The 25928-nt window shown below is 41.2% G+C and overlaps 1 protein-coding gene across 1 annotated transcript in view; it reads left to right on the forward strand.

Moving 5' to 3' along the window:
• The window catches only part of fstl4 (follistatin-like 4), a 169398-nt gene that overhangs the window by 49191 nt on the left and 94279 nt on the right, over positions 1 to 25928 (forward strand). Inside the window, exon 3 of the mRNA XM_061086451.1 lies at positions 12201 to 12443. Within this exon, the coding sequence (XP_060942434.1) occupies positions 12201 to 12443 (243 nt within the window). The remainder of the gene's footprint in view (positions 1 to 12200; positions 12444 to 25928) is intronic.

Raw genomic sequence — 25928 nt, forward strand, 5'->3', positions numbered from 1 at the left:
ATTGTGATTGGCCAGAATGAATGTGAATGAATGTGATTGTACATGGAATGAAAGCAGTAAGGGCTGATGTTATGGCAATCATTGCGTTCCTGGTATTGGAACATATATATGCACTTGTTCAATTTTGCCCATTACCAACTAACAAGGCCAGGCAGGAAGTCTTATATATTGAGCCGAATGCTGTCTGGATACACCACTGCCCTGTTTAGCCAATACAGCAATTGTATCACTACTACAGTATACAGTCTGTATACACACATGTGTTGTACTCAAGGTGCATCAGGTGACTCGTGGCTAAATAATCCTCCAAGCCACCCTTGGCTTTCTTCTTGAAGAGCATGGAGGTCAACATGGTTGAGCGTGAAATGTGTCCTGCTTCCACGGCTGTGTTCAACCATCAAGTGAAGGAAAATAAACCATGGTGACCTACTGCTAAACATTTTGACAATCTCAAATATTAAAGCAATCCAGAGGTTTGCAGTTATTTGTGCTTATATATTTTTTTATTTTGTATTTATAATCTATTTTAAGATAAGATAATGTGTTATTAGTCCCACAATTGGGAAATTTGCAATATTACAGCAGCAAGAGTCAAAAATAGGCATCAGCAAGTATTAATAAGTAACATCCAGTACTTAGGTGTAAGGAACATAACAAATAAAGAAAAATATGAATGATAAAGAAAACACGAGATATTGTATTACAGCTGAGAATCAACATGCTGTGCAACTGCAACATGTTATACAGCGTATGATATATTTCCCGGAAAATCACAGAAAGATGGGAACCAACATTGTAACGTCACAACCAACATAATTGATTTTTTTGCTTCACTGTCATTTTGTTTTTCACAAATACAATTCTACACACTTGTCAATAACATAGCATAATTTAACAAGCTAAATCTTATTGGCCACAAATTTGAGCCCATATATAAACTCAATCAGTGCAACTATACCATGAAGAGTATAAAGAGTACAAATCCTTACTCTTTGAAAAGAATCCCGTTGTGTCCAATAATGCCTTTCCTCTAAATGGACACAAAGCATTAAATTCAGAGCACTAGCGCTGAGTGAACGCAGCATTAAGCAGCAGAAGCCTTCCCTACAGAGCACGTTTTTTACAAGTCATAAGGGACGACACAGCCTCTTGAGCCTCTCCCCAACCTTTGCGCTTCACCTCTGTGGCCTCTCGCCCTGCGGGGCCCATTAGTCATCCTGGCTGGGGGGGGGGGGGAGGCCACCGGGCTGGTCTCTGTTCTCCCTGAGCCCCGCAGAGAGAGAGGTGCAGGGGAGGTGTCAGCAGAAAGACAGCCTATACTGTAGAGAGATGTATAAATAGAGAGATAAACAACACAAGGCGAGAGCAAGATGAGGCTGAAGATGGATCGAAGGGATTAAGATGTTGTTGATATTAAACAGGGAGCGAGTGGAGTGGGTGCAAGCCGGGGAAGATTCCGCAGCTCCGGAAACATTGTTACACACGCAGGAGCACGCGGCACATTTCACAGATACACGCGTGTATGCCGGCAGAAATGAAAATTTTATTTAAGCCTTGAAGAATGAGATATTATGTCTCCAAATACGTGGCGTGTAGGAAACAGGAGGGATGCTTCTTCCTTTCAGACACTTTCCCTTTGTACACGACAGGCTGCTGGGACGTGAAGGGATTTTTTTTTCTAAGCATAGATTATATTCCCAGCACTCACATGGTCGCTCAAACCCACTGCAGAAAAAAAATACATTTTAGAGCTTCTTTCATCCTCGGCTGTGCTGGCATCAGTGTGAACATATGAGTGTTTGGCAGCTGAAGAGGACTGATGCTCGGTCCCCATCCTACTGGAGCCGGAGCTGTGGCTGCAGCAGAAGCGCTAGAATTGCAGTAAATAATATAACAGAGGATGTGAAACAGTTCTTCTGAGTGTCAGAGGTCGTTTGCAGGCAGCTACGTGGGCCGGTGGACATGCAAACACTTGTATAAACACACCTACACAAAATGAGAAAGAAGCAACAAAGCGACAACTATAATCCCAGGGGAGTCGGCGTGGGCCTCTCGCATTTGCATATACATTTCAATTGGTTTCATAAACAAAACATTGGTTTGATTGTAATCAATGTAGATTAGTGCTGAATTAATGTTTCGATCGATGAGTGTGAATAGAAAAAACATCTTACAAACACCTTAACATGTTTTTTTACTGAATTTAATCAAATTTAAAAAGAATGCGACATAGTAGTAAGGATAGTTCACCCAGGAATCCAAATTTAGTCATTTTCTATTTACCACCATGCAGATGGGCAGGTGGGTGACATGTCCACAAAGTCCACAAAGTCCACAAAACACTTTTGGAGTTTTAGGGGGAAACAGTGTAGCAGCCGAATACAATACAATTGAAGATATTAGTGACCTATCTTCAGACGTAATAAAACAACAGTAAAACCATAACGTGCCTCCATTCTGCTCTGGGGTCTCATCAAACTATCTGCAAGCCCCCTGACATTCATATTCCACTCCAAACAAGGTCATTTACACTTTGTTTTTAACCTAATGGTCCACCGGAAGTGGCTGAGCTTGCAGACTATAGCATTTCTGACGGTCCCTGAATGCACCCCATCAGAAGATATCAGGGGACTTTTAGGCTTGTGGACACTTGGATGACACCACAGGAGCAGTATAGAGGCTAGTTTAAGTTTTTCTGTTTATTCTGTTTATTACGTCTGAAGAAAGACTTCCAAAGTTTACCCCTGAGACTCTGTGTTGTCGACTCAAACACTTCACCCGCCCCTCCATCGGCATTGTGGTGAGAAGATAATGAGTGATGTGAAAAACCACTATATCCTGCAATGACAAAGAAAGTGGTTCAAATATCTCGATCTGTAACAAAGTTTATTGAGTTGTGTCCTTTCACCAAGTTTCACAGTAATTACTCCTGTAGTTTCTCCGTAATCTTGCTTAGAAACACAAACATGCAAACCAACAAACAAAGGGACAGGGGAGGAGATTCAACACCCTTGTGGTGGCAGAAAGGGTTAGAATTTATCAACAAGAAGAAATTATTATTGCTTAACAATATAAGTAAAATAGAATCTTGCAAAATTGTGTCCCTCTTTTTTAAAGATGTAGTTGCAGTGATAACATATCGTTGAAATCGTGTGGCTGTTAAAATGTCAGCGCTTATTTGTTCCCCTTTCCCAGCATTGTTTTCCATACTTAATTAATGGGGAGAGCCCAGAGGCGGCATCATTATTCGATATTTCACCAGAGGAAAGCTCTGCCATCCTCCCAAATCATTTCTCGTCCCCTGGAGAGGGAGGCCCGCAGAGTGAGACACAGATGCTTGTCATACCGTAACCAATGTGGCCATGTGACTGACAGCAGACGAGTGTGAATTCTATTTCACTTCACCTTTTATCCTTCTGCTCTTGCCTTCACACCCTGTGGGCACTCAGGGTTGCCTTGAGAGAAAACATTTTACGTCATTCCCCAACCTCTGAATTCTGTGTTTTCTTCCAGTCGTACACGTCGTGAATGTGATGGCCAATCGGCCTGTTACTTTCTAAGTTAACACCATTTAGAACCTCTTTTTTTTGTTCAACACTGACTCGACCCAGTTTGTTCCACCTCCCACTGCGACCCTGAAAAAGGCTCAGTGGTATCAGCAGGAGACATGGCAACCGCTCATCTGCTGCTCCACAATTGTTGCTAAATGTCAATTGAAATAAGTGACAAAAAGAAAACCGCCTTGCTTGTCGAGAGTTGATTCAGTGGGAATGAGTTTTATGAGAGAAGTTAAAGGCTCAGTTCACCCAAAAATTAAAATGCATTCATTATCTACTCATCACTATGCAGACGGAGGGGAGATCCATGTGTGAACGCTGACCCGGAGGAGGATATTTGGGCTAAAACATGGTGTAAATTATGCCGTTTCGTTGAATTCGTATGTCAGGGGTTACAGACACCATTTTCTTCATTTTTATTGGATTTGGCTGCAACTTTGTTTCACTCCTGAAAGTGTTTTGTGGACTCAAACACTTCACCCACCCTCCATCGACATAGTGAAGAGTTGAAAATAACTGGATTTCTATTTTTGGTGTACTATCCCTTTAAGTTAGAGCGAGGAGCCATAGAAGGTCACATAATAGAGTTTTATACAGCCTCACAATACACACTCACAATCAGGATCAGTGAGCAATATGCTGTACGAACACTTTAAATCATAGCTGTGCAATGCTTGGTGACCTAGTCTCTTACCAATCACAAACCAAAAATACCCTTAAACCTCCAAAGAAATCCCCAATGTAGTGGATCATGTATGAGCCCCATGTAGCAGCCCCAGTTCTCTCGGGTCGTTCCCAAAAGAGGAGGGAACCTCACGGCAGAGCGGCTGCAGATACACAGGGATCAGGCGATCGATACAGGCCTTTCAGCCGGAGAAGCCAGATGAGCCCGGTGACATTTTGTCGGAGGCACAGACCGAATACCCCTGTTCCGTGGAGGCTGAGCCAACCTTTCTCTCCTCACATTACTGCCTCACATAGTAATGTTCACTGATTACCAGCTCACTACTCTTAATTCCTCAGTTTTACCGCTTTTGTTCATCTCCAGCTTGTCTTTGGATTTTCTTTTGCCCTTTTGATCTAATTCCCATTCTTTGTTTTCCCCTTTCCCGCTCCTTGTATAATTTTTGTGCTCTTTTTACTGCTGACCATCCTCCTCATGGCGCAATCAAAAAGTTCAGGGACTGTTCCTGTTGCACATGAACTGAGTGCAGCATGATCATACACACGCAGCAAGTGGAAGCAGTAACTCTCCTGAATCAGCATTCTGCATTACGTTGTCCCTGGAACCTGTTACACATGTTCTTATGACTGCTTAAAGGGACAGTTCAATGAAAAAAGGAAAAATCACCAAATCTACTCACCTCTTTGCCGATGGAGGATGGGGAAAGTGTTTGAGTCCACAAAATACTTTCAGGGGTAAATAATGTTGCAGCCAAATCCGGTACAATGAAAGTTACTGACAGATTCTTCAAATGTAAAAAACGGTATAAAAGTAAAAATAAAATGCCTCCATACTGCTCCTGTGTTGTTATCCAAGTGTCCCTTATCCCCAGCACTCAAATTAGACTCTAACCACCATCATTCACACCGTGTTTTTAGTCTAAAGGTCCTCCGAGATCTGAAGGGAGGATTTGGCTGAAACACAGTTTACCCCTGAAACTTCAAAGGTGTTTTGTGGACTTAAAAACTTTCACCCAACCCTCCAGTGGTGAGAAGATAGTTTTCATTTTAAGGGTGACCTCTGCTTTTAAGCGTGTGTGACTTCACCAGTGACCTTAAACTGGACCAGAGGACAACCATCAAACTCTGTGTCAAACATGTCAGGAATCATCACCGTCAATTAGATGCTGATGTGCAGCTGCGACCCAGAGACTGAACAGAAGTCTGATAAAGAGCATGGTTGTCTTGCCCCCAGGTTCACACTCTCAAAGCCAAGTTCTTCTGTCCTTTATGACACTTCTAATATGCACACGACGCAAAAATTCAAAAACTAATACAAAAACAAATATCTCCTGGTGAAAAACTGGTGAAACAGACAAGACCATGATCTCAAGAGTTTATAGCGTTAAGATTCTACACCTATTTGATGGCAGTGTCTGTGTGAGAAAATCACGTGACCTCTGCACCCCCCCTCGTCTGAGTAGTGCGGGGGATTTGTTGCTGTCGTGAACACGTCGGTGCAGTGAACGTCGCGCTGTGTTGTGCACCTGTGAAATGCAAACGGCGCAGTTCATGTCTGCAGACGGCTATAGTCTCTGGGGGGGGGGGTAGAGTAACAGAGACATCATGTCTGGACGAAAACAGAGTCGGCTCTTGTTAAAGAAGGACTCGACAAACACCCTTATCAGCTGTAGTCTTACTATCGCGCATGTTTCTTAAGATTCAGTGAAAGATTGTGGTGTTTCAAAGTGCTGAAAAAAATTGTGTAAATGGAGGATTTGATTGTTTTCTGGTAGTAGTTAACACAAGAAATGTATTCAAATAGGCATTGATTTAATTCCTTTGTTAGGAAAACTGCCCCAAATCCAGTAATGATACTCTATTTGAGACTTGAGCCCACAGATAATGTTTGTGAGCAGAATTCTCTTTCTATTCAGATATCAAGTTCTACCATTCTTGAAGTCAGCTGACTGAATCCATCCACTCAGTCACATAAAGTGAACGCTCAGGAACTGGTTAACCCGTCATTAAGAAAGAGGTCACGGAGGTAATAGGTACTTTGCAGCTCTTAATGGAGAAAAATGGCTTAAAGTTAATACATAATTAAATTATCTTCTGAAGTTACTTTGTGCAGAAGTGTCGCTGGAGTTGTCTCTGTGTCCGGGGATAGAGGAGGTTTTGAAGTCACGTTAACTGTTGCACTTGTTTGTTTGGTTTTTTGGTCTTTCAGTCGTTTAGTTGTTATTCCGGTACCTTCAAAAGTGGAAGCTGGACCTAGTTTTTACCTTGTGATCTTCATGGCTGTATAGTTTCAGCCCAAAAATTCCAAGTGAACCTAATTCAAACAACTGTTTCTACACGATTGATCCGACAAACTCAAGCCCACTCTAAAGGTCAGTTAGTATTAACATGACATAATACAGTATGTAGTGTTGAAACCCTTTAACCGTTACCTATCTACTTCAGTAAAAACTCAAACTGCACTCATCTTTCTATTCACTCTCTCATTCAAATTTATCATCTTCACATCTCCACAAGTCCTTCATGGTGTCATCTTTCAGATCATATTCACATGTCACGAATTATACACCAAAGAATGCAGTTTTGGGCGAATATAAGGGTCAAATTTATTTTTTGCAGCAACACCACTGATTTAATTTGAAGGATTCTCTGGAACTAGTCATGGGAGAACATTTTAAAGGAGTTTGTTCTGAGAGGCCAACAAAAAATTCCTCAAATATCCAGTTAATAAAAAATGTTATTTGTATTCCAGATTTCTCCCACTGTTTGCCCACAGCCGTAACGTCACTTCTGGTACAATGCGGCGCCGTCTTATCTGTATTTACGCCACAGCATATCTTACCCAGCACCGAGGGTTGCTGTTGTCCATTGATATTCCAGCTCAGCGTGCGTGTCAGAAGCACTTTGCCCGACTGTGCGGCGCGAAGGAAGACGGTGTTTGACGGCACGTCTTGGAATTTAATTATCTACAGCTGCTTCGGCGCAAATAGAATGATCTGTAGCATCAGCAAATGTGACGCAGCGTTTCTCGGGCTGCCAAACGACCTTGCATAAGCACAAATGCACATTATAGATGCATATCCGAGCCACACAGCTCTACCTACACGAGTTGAATAGAGAAAAGAAAAAACATTTGTGAGGCTGGACCACGTGTGACAATATCTCTCTGCTGGAAATAAGAAAAGAAAAAGTTCCCTCTCTCTTCCTGTAAATGTCACATACTGATATCCTGAAGGATTCGAGGCCGCAGCTTGTGTGTTTCCAACGGATCAGAGAGGTTTAAGAGACGGTCGTGCTGGCGGCGGCGGGCGAGTCCCACATCAGCAGGGCAAATGTTCTTCCAGTCTAATTAATAAGAAGCTCAGCATTGTCCCTCTGTGAGGAGAACATGTCGGAGACTACTAACGCTCCCTCTGTAGCGCTGGATTACGTACAAAATAAACAAAGTCTGTTGTGATTGCCTTTAAATGTTTAAGGGCTTTACAGAGCTCGAGAGTCTTGCCTCAGGTAGAAACATGTTGAGCCCTATTTTTGCTGCTTAATAGAGCGCGGGTTTGCGCATAAGTACTTTGCTTCCAGAATGAAGTGACATATTCCGACTCTCTAACTGCCTGCCCGTGGTGTGTGTGTCTGTGTGTGTCAGCCGTGTTCTTCATGCGAGTGTCATTCACGCTCTGGTTTCAAATCACTAATGGCTTCATAGCAATGATCCAGCGCTGGTTTAGACCGACGAGATTGTTGCTCCTCCTGACAAATGAAAAGGCAGACAGTCAGTCGGGCAGACACTTGTGCTCTGTGCCGCCAGTTATACCCTCATCCACTTAGGCTTGTGTGATAGGAATGTCAGAAAGACGAGGGAAAATATTCTTTTCAACACTTTTGCACAAATCCGACAATTATCGGCAGGGTATCGCTAATGCACGTCCGAATATAATTCTCTGATTATGGTCGGACAATGCCTCGTTTCAATTTCCCTGAAGCCCAGCGGAGCTCAGCAGCAGACTGGTATTGACAAAGAGACAATAGACGGAGAGAATATACACATTTACAGAAAAATTGAAGAGAAAAGAAAAAAAGAAGCATAGTTCCAGGATGCGAGGCTTGACACCAGATGGTCACCCTGGCATTGTCTTGGCACCTCGGAGCGCCTGAACTTATAAGAGCCATTTATAAGCACTGTGTCGGCAGCTTAGACCGCGAGGATTATCAAATGACACTTTCAGCCTCTTAAGCAAGCCACAACTGCAGCCAACATGGTCCAAGAGAGCGAGAGACAAAGGAGTCCGAGTGAGGATGAACACCAGTGCAAGTGCTTAGTTTAATGTCAGACAGCTTGCGTATTGTAGATGCCGCTGTTGTCTCTGTGGTTTGAGTGGCTGCCGTGCCTGCACTCATTTCTCCGACCAGAACCGAGGGGAGGGCAAAGGGGGCCTGTGCGGTAAAATGAGAGGGAGAGCACAAGGAGGAAGAAGAAGGAAGTCGGCCACCGGTGGATAACCGCCGCAGGATGTTTGTAGCTAAGCGTTTAATCTCTCACGCTTGGAGAATACAAACGATCTTGTAATCGTCCCCGACCTTGACATGAACTGCAAGGTCGCAGGGGAGGCGCGCTATTTTGCATTTCCCACAGATGCTTCGCCGAGAGACGCACAACAATTAGTCAACTGGATAAAGAGGAATTGAGTGTGTCTTATACTGAGTTTAAAAATGTAAGCCTGTCAGATTGTATATAATACACCGTTAATAATAACAAAAATAAGAAAAATTATAATTTTACACTGATATTTGGTATTTTTGCTTGATTTATGAAAATGTCATAATTGAATCCTCATGCTAGTTACGTCCACCAAGGAGGTTATGTTTACACCCGTGTCCATTGAGTGTTGGTTGCTTGTTGTGATTGTCAGCAGGGTCACACAAACACTACAGGACAGACGCATAAAAGAAGAGATACCATGAAACTTAGTGAAAGGATGCAGGATGGGTCAGGAAAGAACTAGTTACATTTTAATGTTCACTGCATTCAACATCATGATAAATTGTTTTTCAGCATTTTCACAATCTATTGATCTGGACATTTTAATTTGGTGATATATCAGTGTGTAAAGTTGGTTGATTAATAGAAGGGGAATTAAGTAGAGACATTTCAATTGAGTAACAATATGTTTACCAAATATTTGTGTGTGTTATTTGACGACAATCATGTGTTTGCATACACAGATGTTGGGTATTAGCCATGTGTGTAGTGTTTGTTTACATCCACACAGACGCCTCTATGTGAGTGGGAGGGTGCTGGTGTATTGATGTGTACTTGTTGTGAAGTGTGAGTGTGTGATTATGCTTGTGTCTGTGCATCAGCCCTGGAGTTACTTTATTATAATTAAGGGACTTCTGTTCTCCCACAACAGCACATTACCTCGTTATTGAATATCCTCAGTGTTTTAGATATGACTATTCTCTAGGCAAATTCAATTTCTGTGTTCAGCAGTTTGACTGTAAAAGCCTTGGGGGGGGGGCTCTTTTTAAGTTAAGCCAGTGTGGTGTTTAGTCTTATTCCACAGAGGGATAATAGAGCCGACCCCTTCTCAGCATCTCAACCTCAAAACAGCAGCAACACAATGACCACTAAGTCCTTTCGGGACGTGTATTCATTTCCTCATAACAGTGAAACAGCCTTTGCAGTTTGCTCCAAATTTTTCTTTTAGCTTTTACAAATCTAATTTTTCACAATTTTTACACTGTCTGTTTCCTCTCTGCCTTGACATGAAATTTATTCCCATATTGTATGATTTCTTGCAGCCAACAGTTATGTGCTCTATGTTTGCCCCGGTTTCCATGGCAAATAACAGAGCTTGTTAGAATCAAAGCTAAAAAAAAAAAAAGAGAGCGAGAGTGGTTGAATTTATGAAAGGAGAAGCTGTGCTAAAACTCAAATGGATCAGATGGGGGTGAAGTTCTGCTTTTACAACCAAAAGTGGATGTTTTTAGATTTTGATATGTGTGTTATCTGTAAGGGAATTCATGGGTTGAGGAAATGAAATAGACTAGTCCTGCTACAGATAGAGTAAGAAAAAATTATCCCTATTAAGTCATTTACTTAACGTATACTTTTACATTTCTTTTAATTGATTCTTACACAAAACATGAACAAAACCCTCTGAACTGGAGTGGGTCCATGTAAGAGTTGTTCACATTTGTTGATATCAATGCTGCTTTTACGTGATCATGGTTCCTCAGTAATTTTTATCATATTTATTACCGCTGACATTTTCCAGACGGGTTTAAGAGGCACGGAATGCCCTGTTTGTACATTCTTAAGCACTTGCTTTTCCACTGTAATAACCCCGCAGCGCACAGGGTCCATAAATCCAGCTCTCAGATCATAACAACAGAGGAGGGTCCCGGTCGAGATACCGGAGTCAGAGAAGATCAATCCAAGGTGATGCGTCTGGCTGGATCAGCAGCTTTCTGACTTGCTTTAAGTGCAAATAGATTAAATCACTGGGAAGAAGTGATGTGTCCTGGGCAATGAGTGGTGATGTTAGAGATGCTGGTGTGAGCAGTGTGCGTTTGCGCATGCATTTGTATGTGTGTGTAGGCCTGGAGTGTTTTATGAAGATGGTGAGCGGTGTGTGTGTGTGTGTGTCTGCCCTGTACAGCTGTCTTTGTGAGGACCAGTTTGAGTCTACAACCTACTGAGTGAGGACATTTTGGGAAAGTGAGGACCTTTTTGGCTGGTCCCTTCCCTTAATGGACTGTTTGGGGGTTAGAATCAGTTTTAGGTTGGGTCAAGGGTTAGGGTTAGGCATTTAGTTTGGATGGTAAGGTTAGGGTGGGAGGCTAGGGAATGCATTTTGCCAATGATAGCTGTACAAATGTGTGTGTGTGTGTGTGTGTGTGTGTGTGTGTGTGTGTGTGTGTGTGTGTGTGTGTGTGTGTGTGTGTGTGTGTGTGTGTGTGTGTGTGTGTGTGTGTGTGTGTGTGTGTGTGTGTGTGTGTCTGCTAAGGGGGGGGTAAGGTAGGGGAGGCAGAGGATGTGAGTTCTGCTTGTGTTTTGAGTGCACAGACACACTCAGGTTGGCATGTACTTGAGTGTTTGTGTACAGATGTGCACCAAACACACACACACACACAGGTGTGAGCGAGCGCGGAGAAGTGTTAATAAGCACACCTGGCTTTTTGATTTGTAGAGATTGTATTAAAAAAGAATTTTCCTTGTTAGCACCGTCTTATAACTGTGATCAAGTCTGGAGGTGTTGGCTCAAGTTTACACATTTTCTATTTCTAGTTGTTACTGTATAATTCATCTTGTTACTTTGTGATTCATATTCATATGTTTCCTTTTGTTTTATTTTGCCCATATGTAATGCAGTATTTGTTTAGGTTGAAATGCTTGAATCTGGAATTGAAACCTAACAACGTGTTTCATTTGAGGCTGAAGTCGAGCACTGGACACCAAACAAACCTCAGTTGCACTGAGCAACTGTCAGTGACAAATAGTTGCACAAATTTGTTTCATCATATTTGTTTCTACATGCCGAGCTCTGTGTACAGAATTGAAACATTTCCTTTTGAAAGTTGGAATACTTCACTGCCATGACACATTTTAATAAAGGTGGTATGTGGGACCACTGGTTGATGTTCAGGAGAGTCGTTTGTATTCTGTTGTCAGTTTTGATATTGTCCTTCCTCTCTGTTTCTGTCTTTCATTTCTTTCCACTGAATACACCGTGCTAGATACAGTTTCTACATTTTCAGAGAGGGCGAATCTGGTGGATAAGAAACAGCACAGGTGTAATACTGTGGTTTCAGAGTCATAAAGAGATGTAAAATGTCTGAAAGAAAATGGATGTTCCCATCTCTCTCTCTATCATTGAATTGTATTCATTAGCTTGTATGAATTTGGCCTATTTGATGAAGCTCCTTTCCTAAATAGACCCTCTTCTCTTGGTATTCCAGCCCTGTCCGACCCGAACGAAGACCCCTGTGAGAGGACCTACTGCGGACGAGGGCGGCAGTGCGTGCTGATGGCAGAGACCGGCCGCGCCGAGTGCGTCTGCCAGGAGAAATGCCGACCCTCCTTTGTGCCGGTGTGTGGCTCCGACGGCAGGTTCTTCGAGAACCACTGCGAGGTTTACCGCACCGCCTGCCTGGAGAGGAGACGCATCTATGTGGTGCACAGCAAGGACTGCTTCTTCAAAGGTACAACTTTTTACCTCTACACTGATGCACTGCACAGGGATGCTACACACTGACTGTATGCAGTTCAACAAGTTATTTAAAATCAACAGTGGCCATTTTAAAAGTCAGATTTATTGAGATACTTTGTTAGAGTTGAGACTGATAACATACACAGAAGAAGTGGGTATATTCACCAGGTGTTTGGTGAGTTTTACTGTTCTGTTATAGCTCAAACTTTTTGAATGCTTTGCGTGTTGATTGTACTTCAGGGAAATCATCTTTTTACTTTTTAGGATTGCAAATTTTCTTGCTGGAGTTGACATAGTAAAGAGGCAAAATGTACCTGCTGGCGTGCATTGGTTCACTGTAGTTATACCGTATACATTGTGCCCTTAATGGTGTTAAACATCAGCTTCAATCTTAGCAGTTGCAAATACTACTATTTATTATATGAATACTCTCTGACAGGCAAATTTATTTTATACTATCTTGAAATAAACACATAACTCCATTATTCCAGAATTATTAAGGGTTGTAATAATTCTGAAAGTCTGTCCCTCAACCCCAGCCTGTTAATTTTTCATTAATTTACTAAATTCTTGCCCCATTGCCCAGTTTAAACTTTAACACATGTGAATTAAGGAATTATTATTCTATTTAAAGCTACCCAAAATGTTTATTTTCTAGATATTACACAGACACATCTGTGTCAAATGACACAATTGATTGAACCATCATATCTGTGATAGAAGCTGGATAGCAATTTATTGAGATAACAGATTCAAGTCAGCTATGTTGAAACCATTGACGGTATAAAAATGGACGCCATGACAGCTCCCCAGAAGTGAAGCCATAGTGTGTTGATGGTCACCTGGTGGCTGGCATGAATCCCATCTTTCTCCATGTTCGCGGATGGGACATTAACCAAATTAAAAAGTTAGAGTACACGTCATATACATTTTTCTCACAGATAATTTCTATCATTTTAATTTGGTTTGGTTTTAATCTGTTTTCTGATAAATTGGGGTGGAACGTCATGATGGTGTCGCGATTGGTCGAGTGCATGTATCAAGTATGCTCCGGCCCCCGATTACAACTGCACAGAATCTGGCTAAGAATTTCATGTCTGGATAGTGGGAGGAAGTGGAGACTCGTCGTCCATCTTAATATATACAGTCTGTGGTTGGTACAAAAACGAAAACAGACAAAAACAAAACAAGGTATGAATCAAAGTCCTAAGTTAACCGTGGATGTTAAGAATTGTTATATCCCTATGAATTACTGAGTTAGATATAAAGAGAAAGGCCTGGAGTAGGTAAACATCATTAAGTTTCTAAAACACAGTGCTGTTGCTATGCCACGACAGGACCAGAGTGCTGCTGCACAGCAGCTGCATGCCTCTGATATCTCGCCCCGCATCACTGAGAATGGTGCGGGGTTAACACTTTCCCGAAAGGAAATTGCCCTCAGATGATTGCGTGATACCTGCCGTGCAGAGTTTTGAGCGGTTCCAGGGCTGCAGCGGGGCTTCGGCTGCAGCTTGATGTCGAGACATTTAAACAATAATGGAGTTGCACAGACAAAGCGATTGTTTTGTAACACGCTGCCACCTGTCAGGCTCGAGTCCCACGCATCAATCACGGTAGAAATCATGCTGTTTCTGTCAGCCGCATATTCAGGTGAGATGAGAGAAGGGAACGGTTTTTGTAGTTCGGCTCCGCAGGCTGTGGCTCTGGGTCAAGGCTTTTTCTGGGAAACAACAACGCTCAGCACTGACGCTGGCATTTGTTCTGCGCGTGTCACCTGCAGGGTTGTCGTGCTGGTAATTCCATCCAGCGTTTAAACATCTGTGCCATAAACATTTTGATCATATTAATAGTAAACTTGTAAACGCATTATGTGCACATACACAGTCTGACCCCGAGACACTTCTCCCCTGTGCTGCCTCGACTACATCAATATCCTGGCTCTCACAAATCACCACTAGGTTACTGTGGATCACCAGTTCTCTGTGGTAAATCATTAGACTGCTCACGCCGTGGCTATCACTCATTAGCGAAAGTGCGCTCTCAGCATGAACAGTCACAGTTACTATCCAACAAACAGCTCTGTCGCTTCATCACGACTTCGATTTAAAGGGAACTAGAGCAGGCACAGGCACAGTTACACACAGGCACACACTCATTATTTTGTATGTTATACGTAGACTGTACCTTCTACTGGCATCTCCGTCTCTTTAAATCTGGTTTTCCAGGTCAGACTTGTATTAAATGTTGTTTATTGTCCCCTGAGGGTGTGGATGTTAAAATAGAAAGAAAAGCACATAATTGTCATCCCCTATATTTATGCAACAGTGTTGTACTTCATTTTGTAGAACATTCATATCTTTATTTCACGTTCAGCCCCCTCTCTCAAATTGTTCCTGCTCAGGTGCAAATTTCCCTGCTCCGCTCAGATATGATGTTGCTGCATGAATGCTCTGTGCTGCAGAATTTCTGTGAGCTGACCAGGTACTGCAGCCAATAGAATGACAGATAATACATTGACCAATCTCCAAAGGCCTGTGTATTCTGCAGCCTTTTGCATGGGCCCCTGCAGAGTAATCCACCTTGTTTTCTTATAAATGGAGTAGTGTCAGTATTTAGCAGGTCTTTCAATATCCACATCTATAATCATCAGATAACTCAACAAAAAAATACTAGAAAATCTATCTCTCACAACAGATGCACACAAAAATATTGTATTGACAAGCCGGTATTTCTCAGGGAGCTGTATATTGTTGTTCCTTGGCAGTGTTGTGTTTCACTTTGAAACAAATTTAATAAAGAGTTGATAGAACTACATTTTCTACCTTCATTCACAAACAGCTAATTTCTTTCTTTCTTATTTTTGATTATATGTTTTTGGGAGCCTCTGGAATTATGTGTTTGATTGCAAAAAGTTCTTACACTCAAACTGAGACCCTGACTCTCAAAACGAAAACAGATCCCTCAGGTCCCTGAAGCTGTGCATTAAGCCACACGGCCCAAAACTTTTTTTCCCCCTTATTTTTATTTTTTTTATTTTGGTAATTTTGCTTTCAAAATTTGATAAACCCAAATGCTGTGCTGTGAAAGCCAATTTCCCTCAGCTCAGGGCTATGGCTAAAGTCACAGTGTCAAATTTGGTAAGTGCTTATGCAGGCTTTCGTCTCATCATTTCTGGATTATTGTGATTCACTGTGCAGAGCCGGTTCAAAACTCTCCACCGTGCCAAAAGGAACTGGGAGCCACTTCTTGTTTGTGCTGACCTCCGATCACTCTTCCACATACAGAGCTGATTTAAGGTTCTGTTTATTCTTAAAGCTTTGAGTCACATTTACAACTATCTCTATCACTGTTCCACCAGTGGGTCACTCCGGACATCTGGCTGAATGTCTTTTAAGCTAAGAGGCGATTTTTTTTTCCCTTTGCTTCCCTTAGGCTGTAAAATAGCATTTTTGTCACACTTCCCTCATCTGAAATATTTGCATGCTGTGGCCGTGGAGCATTTTAAAATTCTTCAATCTTGGTTATTTACACCACAATTTGCAAATCATTTCCTGGGGATAAGTAGACTTCAGATAAACAGCACACTATATCTCAATGTGCCTGATTAGACAAGTGTACCACTCACTTTGCCGTCATTAGTCTTAACCATAGTGTGTTCTCATACATGCAGAACCGTCTACTTCCTTTGATAAAGATTTATGCAGTAGCTACGTAGTTTAATATGTTGTGTCTATGACAATGGCCGGCAATCTTTCTTATACATTATGCATAGTTCTGTAAAGCTCATGTGTGTGTGTTTTGTGTACACACACACACACACACACTCACTCACACAAATGTTGCAACTTCAGTTGTTGTGTATGAGCTGCAAATAAGAAAAAAAACTTTTCATTTAGTTTTATGATTCTAATTACATTTTTACTTCATTTTATACCTCAGGCAGTGTGTGGTGGGGAGGGGGGAGGGGGGGGGCAAGGGAGGCGGTTTAATTGTTCAATCCACAGAGGTAAAGGAATCTACCACTTATCTGTGTGAGCTCATATATTCTTCTTGGAAGGAGGCTGTAGCCTGCCTCTGACCTGATAGCACTGGTGGAGTCTAAAATGGTTGTCAAGGGCTTTGTGGTTTGTGACAAGCGGCACTGACGACTCTCTTTTATGCAAAGCAGCCACGGTCTTTTCAGCCAAAGAGGATGACTATAAAGCTCCGGATGGGCCTGTTTTTTTTTCTGCCTTGTCAATGGTTTCTTTGTATTTTAAACACAGTCTGTTTAGCTGGAACTGTAATCCATGTGTCTTTCAAATAAATGTAAGAAACGTGCTAAATGCCACACTCACGAGTAAATAATGACACTTTCAATGAGGATGTCTACATTTTCATTTCATTTGAGTTGATGGTAAATGTTTGTTTTCTCTGAGAAGTTGAGTAAGACTACAAGCCCCAATCTGATTGTTTCCCCCCTATGTGACCCAGATCTGATTGTTTATTGACATTGTGAAAAGAACAAATCACATGGAAACTGAACTTTTTAAATCAGATTGGGGCCACTTTCTGAATCACATACAGATCTGAATTATTTAAATACATAGCGTGCCTTGCGTGGCGTCTTGTTGGGTTTCTGCACATTCGGGTCACATAAGGGCAGTGAGTTCATATTGGAGTCTGATCCAGGCCACGTTTTAAAAGTTATGGGAACAGATACTTTATCAAAATCTAGAAAATAATCAGAATTAAGCACCAAGGCTCGCAGCGTGAACGTAGTGTTAAAGTCCAAAACCAATCACTCAAGCTAATTCGTGAAATTAACATCCCACTCTCTATGCTGAGCATTGGGCTGCGAGTCGACACACTTCTGACCCTGGCTTTGATTTTGATCTCTTCTTTTTAAAAACCATTTGAACAAGAACTAATGCAATTGATTGATCACTTTCATCTTCCTGATGAGCGAGACACTCCCAGCGAAGGCAGTTCAAAGAGACATCTGCTTCTATCGGGTCGTGTAAGGCTTCTCAGCAGGAGGTCATTTAATACATCCCTCTCCGCGATGGCCACTTCATTAGGGATGAGGCTGTGGTGAAACTTGGATGTTGCACTGTTTACTCTTGGATCGGACACTTGATGTGTTGCCATTCGTCAGAGAGAAAGCAGAAATGATTCTCTCCACAGAGCTGTGCTTTAATTTGGAACAGGGCACGGATCCATCTATGTATCCATCTGGTCATCCATCTATTAGGCCCTTTATCCCCAACCTTTTTGCCTTATAACCCACCCTTAAAAACAAATGGGCGGTGGGGTCTTCATTAATTGTGACAATAAACAACCAACTAATTGAAGATGAGCCAAATTGCCATGAATATGCCACGAACCATGATCATGGTGAATTCCTTTCTCTTTGCCTCCTCCCATCACTCCCATCACTCCCTTACAGCCATCCATCAACTTACCTAGTTTGTCATGTGTCTGACTTCTCGAGCTGCCTCAACCATCCCGATTAATCTTTATCTTCCCAGGCTCCTTTGGAGAATTTGAATCGAGGACAGTCGTGGTTATTGCATTAGTCCTTAAAGCTCTCTGTCTCTCTCTCTCTCTCTCTCTCTCTCTCTCTCTCTCTCTCTCTCTCTCTCTCTCTCTCTCTCTCTCTCTCTCTCTCTCTCTCTCTCTCTTGTCTGGTGGTATTCATACAATCCATCCAACACTTTTATGAAAATTGTACCAGTATTGTTTCTTGATTTTGGTACAGAAGCCTGCCCGTATTCGTTCTTCTTCTTATTATTATTATTATTCATTGGCTTTTTGTGTAAAATAACCATATTTGTTCTGTGTATGATTAAAGTGTTTCGTTGAAAACAACCCTAATTCATGAAGCTACACCTAAATAAACAACACCATTCAGCTTTATATCACATATGTTTCATAAATGCTTACAAATTAACTCCACAGTTTCAGGGCTGTACAGTACGACTGAAGTCTAAAGACATATTACTTATTTCTTAAGCTTTTCTAGATCATCTTATATGCTCCATGTCTTTGCAGATGTAAGTTGCCAGAGCAGCTGTTCTCACCTTCTAACATCATGCCTCTTCACCACATGGTGTGAATAAGCAGTTGACTGTACTTTTGCAGCTCTCATGCTCTCATGATTATCGGTTTTAAAATAGAATAGTGGCGTCTGAGCTTGTAGTGGGAACCTTTTTGTGGCATAATTTTCAAAATGTGGTTTCTGGGTTAGTCTCAGTCTTCGCACCCAAATACAAATGCGATGCATTCAGGCTAATGTCCTGCCTGAATCTGTGTCATGTGTGAGAATAAACCAGCTCCATCCAGACGACAGAAACAAAATATTGCCTTAAAGAATAGGATTTGCCATAAAACCCAATAAAAAACATAACTTCATTTAAAAGTTACCCAGGTCACCACATTGGACCAGAAGTTGCTGTCCAACTCTCTGTTAGGTTAATAAGAACTAATGCCGGCTCGGGTTACCAGGTGTGACCCGTCTCCCCACACACATAAACACACACCTAACACCCTGCAGGAACTCCCCTGACAGCCCTTTATTTGTTACAGTGGGCTTATTAACGAGCAGTCCACCCGTCCCCATCCTTCTTTTGTGTTTGTGTTTTTTTTTCACCTCATTTTCTCTCCTCAGCGGTCACGTGTGTCTTGCCTCATTAAGCTGATTTCCTCCCCACAGAAGCATTATGGTGGAAGTATTTGCCATATGAGATAGATGCCCTGTCCCAGATAGAGATGTCCCCTGGTCCTGCTCTGGTCCCCTGCCTCGTAAACATCACTCTCCCTTATATGAAAACCAAACGCTCTCTTTTGTCACCGATGTCCGCTGCTGCTGTGGTAATGGGACATAGTCAAGGATACTGCGCCAAAACGTACGGTGCTCTCCGATGCACCATGGATAAGGCAACACCTGGTGTGGTATTCAAGCACATTGAAGCGTATTTTCTGACTCCTGTCCCACCATTAGTGGGATAGACTAGCAATTGATGTTTTATGTTAATTCTTTGGTTTTTGTTTGAGAAAAGTTTTTCTTTCTTCCGGAATAATTTAAGCAACATATAACTTCAATAATACAACTTTTGAAATTATTCATTCCTCAGTTCTTTACTTTTTAATAAACCCCACACACCGCACACACACACACACACACACACACACACAAAGAAAAGGCTTCCTGTTTCATGTGCTGTACTTATCACGCCATGGTGCTGCAGAGAGATCTTTCCCCAACATCAGTTGGTGAAAATGAATTAGTAAAGCTGCTTCTCCTGTTGGCAGCAGTAAATGGCAGCAAGATGTCAAATCTGGGCAAACTTCTGTATCCGAGCCCCAAAGGTAATAAGATTTGTGTAGTAGTGCAGCTTCAAAGGCCCTGACACCACGCTGACAGCTGGCTGTCATTGAGAATCTATAGCTGACTATATCCTGTGGCTTCTGCGGTACATTCAGCACCATCGACTTTAGTCAGACCTTGGTGAGAGACTGCGAGTTCACCTGTTTACACCAGCTCGTAGCCTAGGATCTCCTTAGGGGCGGGACAGCATCAGATTACTACGGCCAAAATGAGTCACATTATTATCACAACATCTGTAGGAAGTAAAAAAACAAAACAAAGAGAGAGTTCTTTTGTCGGCACATATAAATAATTATTTTAACGAAAAAAAATACCTATCGTGTTTGTGTGTGAACCAGAAAAGTCTTTAAGAGGCACTGGATTGATTTACATATATATCATCATATCATTTTAAAATAATCCTTTCTTTTTAGAACAACTTTAAATCGCAGAAACTGATCAGCTGTTTTCTTCATGTCATTTGTTTGACCTTCATTAATACTTTGTTGGTTGATAAACCCAGACAAAAGCATAATTGTTTTCTGTTATTTTGTTGGGTAAAATATGATGTTTAACATGTTTAAATTTTCACACACAGAACATTAAAACCCAAAGCATTATTATTTATTATTTTAAGGATGTTTGCCTGATATTTGGCTGATCCCCCGTTAGGGATAAGAATTTACCTAAATTAGAGCGATTGAAAGAAAACCGAATCAAATCTTAATTTCGATTCCTTGTCATCTTTTGAATTAAGGAACAAATTACAGATGATTACAGTTGGTTTGTCTTTTTCTATGTGCTTCTATTCTCAGTATTGAAGGTGGAATTATGACTTTTTTTGCATGAGCACCTTTCAAAGACATTTCAAGTTCAATGTTTTATGGAATTGCAGAGGCTTTTAGATTGTCTTGTACCGATCCACATTTATATCCCAGTCACTTTCCTCTCTTCTCTTATTGCACACTCTGCTTTTTTTTGTTCCTTAATCCGTCGCCTAACAAACATAGACTGCCTACTCATCCTTTTTCCTGGTCTCTGCACACATACAAGCACAGCGAGTTAAACACACAGACGTACGCTCACACAGACACAGACACACACACACACACACACACACACACACACACACACACACACACACACACACACACACACACACACACACACACACACACACACAAACACACACACAGGAATTAACACACACCACTTCTGTCATGACAAAACAAAATAATCTCTTCTGAAAGAGAGTGTTTATTCATGCCTAAGAGATTTTGACATGCTTGTCACAACACTCACAACACAACATCACTTTGCCTTTTCAGTCGTGAGCCGCACTCCGTGGCACCACAATGGGCCTCTTGGATCGGCTGCACGCTTTTCTACGGAGTGGTGCTTTATTGATAATTGAAACGTGAGATATGAACGACTTAATTGAAATTATAGTTCCATTTTGGATTAAATTCCTGCATTTCTCTTTCTGTCGCCCTATTTTTAGTTGTTGCTAAATAACAGATCCCTAATGTTGACATGTGTTCAGCGGAGGCCAGTTTAGCATTCCTTCTCATCTCTTTTGGAATTAACAGGTGGCCCTGCATCATTTTTGGAGCTTGGAGCTGCATCTGTGCGGTCGGCTTTCATTACTGTTCATGACACCACTTTTTTAAAAAGCTGTTGGCCAATGCCTCGGAAAATGCTGACAAATTAATATGTGACAAATGATTTAATTTGGCCTATCCTCTTCATTTCACAATTTGCTCATCAGTTTAATGGCTGCATAAAAGGGGAATATAAATGGCTGCCAATGGTGCTTCTGGACACAACTTTGAAAACTTTGCTCAACAGATGTGTTTTTGTCGAAGCTGGGATTTAATGACTAGCAGGTGAGATTGTTAATGCATTAGAATTTTTGACAACAGTCAGTTCATGGATTTACTTTCCATAAGGGATATCATACCTAGTGGTATAATTTATCTTTTATAAGATATAAAAACCCTTTCCTCTCTCTCTCTCTCTCTTTTTCCGTCTCTGTTTCTTTCCTCTGCAACCCATTGTCACTCCTCTCTTCGACCACTTCTCTCTCCTCTATATTTTTCCTCTCATTTCTCTCACTATGCCCCCAATACGGTGCAGTCGGGGGATTTGAGTGACTCTGTCAAGCTTCTCTCCACGTTCTCTACTCTGTGTTAAATTGGTTCAGAGCTTAAGTAGAGTATGAGCCGGGGAAAAATAAATAATAAAATAAAAGCATCACCTCAAGGCAAAGTGACCCTGGGTAGAAACAAATCCTACATACTATATGTTCCTGAAAAACACAAATACCTCCACACACACACACACACACACACACACACACAGTCTTTGAGTCTAATACATACACAAGACTGTTTTCTGTTTTCATTTCCATAATAGTAAAATTTGTATTTTCAATATGTTGCTTTGTATGCTGTGTATTCCTCTATCTCGTATATAAAAAAATGTCTTCTTCAACACACTTGAATCATGACATCGGTAAAGTGCATTATATATATAAACATATATATATACATATATATACATACACGGTTCAATGCCATTATGTCAAATCATGTTCAGATCCAACATTTTACAGTAACCTTTGATCACGTACAAATTCCGCTTACTCAAACAATGATATAATCTAACACAGACTAGTCTAGTACTGAATGTATTTTATGTCAATGCAGAAGAAATTCCACCAACATATCTGGTGTTACTGTGGCCCAGTGTTCTGCTTGTCACCCATTGAATTCCAGTTACTGAGGCAGAAATAAAAGCTTGATGTTCAGCGAGAGTCTTACATCACAGTACTTTACCTTCAAACATTGGAAAATTGAAAAAGACCGTTTATTTTAACAATGACCCAAAGAATATCACACAAAATTATAATTTCGGAGGTTTGATGGAAAGGCTTCTGAAAGGGCTTTTTCAGAACCACTCTTAGCAAAGAGGTGGTCCAGGCCAAAAATTTGAATAATACTGTGAGTGCCGTATAATCAGGACTTCAATTTCATAATCACAACTATACCAGAGATAAGACTTCCAGCCAGCCCTTGAAACTGTTCATGCTTTTAGCAATCATTGGCTGATTTGGATCGTAATAACAGAAAATCTGTCAACACTTTGAATGCTCTGTGTGAGTCATTTTCTTTTATTCCTTCGTGCCTGGGCGTAGGTTATCACACAGTTACTCAATCATTTTGAGACAATTTAGTCTAAATGTTGTCTGCCTTGTTTAACTCAGTCATTTCTTCGTGGTTCTCTCTTCTTCTCTTCTCCTGATCTTGTCGGGAGTCGATAGCTGTAGAGTGCCGCTGTCCTATGTAACGTGAGCTGTCATGTTATATATTTCCACTCTACCGGCTCAACGGGTTAACCAGAGGGCAAAGCACCGTCACAGATTGACACAACTAGTGCAGCTCAACGTATGACAGGTGATTGAAAGATGAACCAAATCACTCACATGACTATTTGACCATAGCCAATGAGCTTCGGTCACACATGTGGGTATCAAAGAACATTCTTTGTCTTCTCGCAAAATGTTATATATAGTGCCCCCAAGTAAAAATTTAAGCCATTTTAATAAAAATCTAAAAAGTCATTTTTGACAAGATATATTTCAAAAACATATATCATTTCTGTTTGGATGTGACCATACTGCTAGCTTTAGATATATTTCATAAGGAACGGCTCTAAGTATTATCTCCACATGTCTCTTTAGTTTGAGCAGTCGGAGTGACACGGTGCCCTTGGCGAACAATATTAGCAACTGCAGCATCCCGGTACCACAGGGCCTATTTGCATCATCAAGCCACCATTCTACCATAAGTCGCTGACTATGGAGAGTGCTCCCGTTCAAAGCCCCAGAGGGAGTAACGACCCCAACAACCGCCTCAGGGAAGTCATCCGCCCGTGTTATTGTTTTCAAGCTCATCCCACACGATTTCCTCAGAGAACGGGGAGAACCATGGATGGATGCTGCTGACCTTTTTGTTTTAGCGCCCATGCTACAGGTGTCACTGCAGCTAGCAGGGACCCACAGCTTTCTCTGGAGGTTAGGCTCCATCTGGTTACTGTCCCAGTTCCGCTCCATGTGCCTGCTGGCACCATTCACAGTGAGGCTGCCAATTCTTCTACTTTAATTTATTTACAATTTACTCTTTAATTAGATTGAGTGTTTGTGCCTGTGGGCTGAGCTTTATTGTCTTACACTGTTACAGTATATCACTGATGCTTTATATTTTGCATATTGCTGCTATGGAAAAAGTGAAATTAAAATTTACTAGCTGTTTCCTGGCAACATGCAGCAGTTCATAACAACTGCTTAGATTGGCAATGACATCATTAAGTATTTTATCACGAAGCTCTTCTGAGAGTAGGATGTTTAGACTGTTTGTTTGTTTAGAAGTTTCTCATTCTTTCTCTAAAAAAAACATTATTTGCCTCCACTGAGAGAAACATACCTTATTTCTAATTAAATCCTGCAGTTAAACTTAGCTCATAACAATTTTTAATATCCTCCACAAGCAGCTACTGTAGATTAAATATACAAGAAATGTCAATATATTAATAGCACAGTTTGCATACTTCAAACCTATTGTATTTGCTTAGCAGATTGGGGAAGACTGGGATCAACCCGTTCAGCCACAGCCGCCCCTCAAAAACTCACCACATACAGTCAAACTTCTTGATGTTATTTAGTTTGTCAACATTGGATATTGATTTTTGCAGTGTGTGATCCCAGGCCTCGCTCATTATCATGCAGAACAGTTGCTTTATATACACTGCAGGGCAATGCGAGATCTGTACACTGATGGATACTATTTTATAAGAATAAGTCACCGCACTTCAAGTGAATTACTTACAACCGGGTGGAAGGAGAGGGCTGCTTATTACTCATAATATGAATGCTGCAATTTGTTTGCTTCTGTCCTTGCGCTGCTCACTCAGCTACATTCATTCTCTACATCTTAAACATTTTGTCCGGGCAGCTCACTGGAGGCAATGCGACTTCCTAAAGACCGTTTTAAGCTACATTTGTCTGTTCAAGTGGTCAAACCTGTGACCTTACTGTGACAAATGCCTCTTTAATCACTGAATGTCTTCCGCTGTTTCACACAACTCACTGTGAAGCAATTTGTTTGCAGCAGACTCTCAGCTAATACGGGCCCCCACATACTTTTCCGCATGCGAGTGTGTGAGAGTATCTGAGTGTAATTAATAGCTAAACTGCTAATTGCCGTCATTACCGTTTCCTGAAAACGTGGCCTACTTGTAGTAAAGGATTGCAGCCAGTTGTAATCCCCAGTTTTAATGAGGGATGCTTGTAATGTTCACCAACCATGTCAAGGAAACCTCTTCTACTCTGGAAAAGCCTTAAAATGGTACTGCATGTACTGCAAGTTCTCTATTGCTATGACAGATTTCTATAATTTAGAAATCCACAGAGGCCATATATATATATATATTTGGTGCATATACAAATTTGTAATTGGGCATATAGCTGAGGATCATTTGCACAAAGTGGGTAATAGCGAGGGAATGTGAGATGAAAGATGAATAATGCAACACTTGTATTACCAAAATATGAGACCCTTTACCCTTAAAACTTTGATAAAGATGAAAAATATTAAATTAAGGGTTAAAAAACTGTGAAAACCCTCAGCGAGAGCGAGGAAGGGGTTCTCTCCCTCCACCATTGGCAGATTTGCATCATAGTGTACTCTGTGTACGGACCAGACGGAATTAGTAATCAGCTAGGGAATGACAACATCGAAAAACAGAGTGATGATGTTTAAAATGTAACATATTTCAGTATGGTCGTTTTTCTGCATGATGATGGTGAATTTTTATTGGTCTAAATTTCTTGTTTTTTTCAACTTCTCTAAAACCAATCTTTTCAGAATCGCTTTTAATGTTTAATTATGTATCTTCATATGTGTCTCTTGTACTCAAAGTGTAATTGTGATCACTATTTTATGTTTATATGATTTGTTTTTATCTGCTTCACTGAGCAAATAAGTTATAAAAGAGTTTAATAATTACAACTTATTATTATTATTATTTCAGCTTTTTTTATATAATGGGTGTAAGATGAGTGGGATCAGA

Source organism: Limanda limanda, chromosome 14 (genome assembly GCF_963576545.1).
Source record: "Limanda limanda chromosome 14, fLimLim1.1, whole genome shotgun sequence".
In the NCBI taxonomy this organism is placed as follows: domain Eukaryota; kingdom Metazoa; phylum Chordata; class Actinopteri; order Pleuronectiformes; family Pleuronectidae; genus Limanda; species Limanda limanda.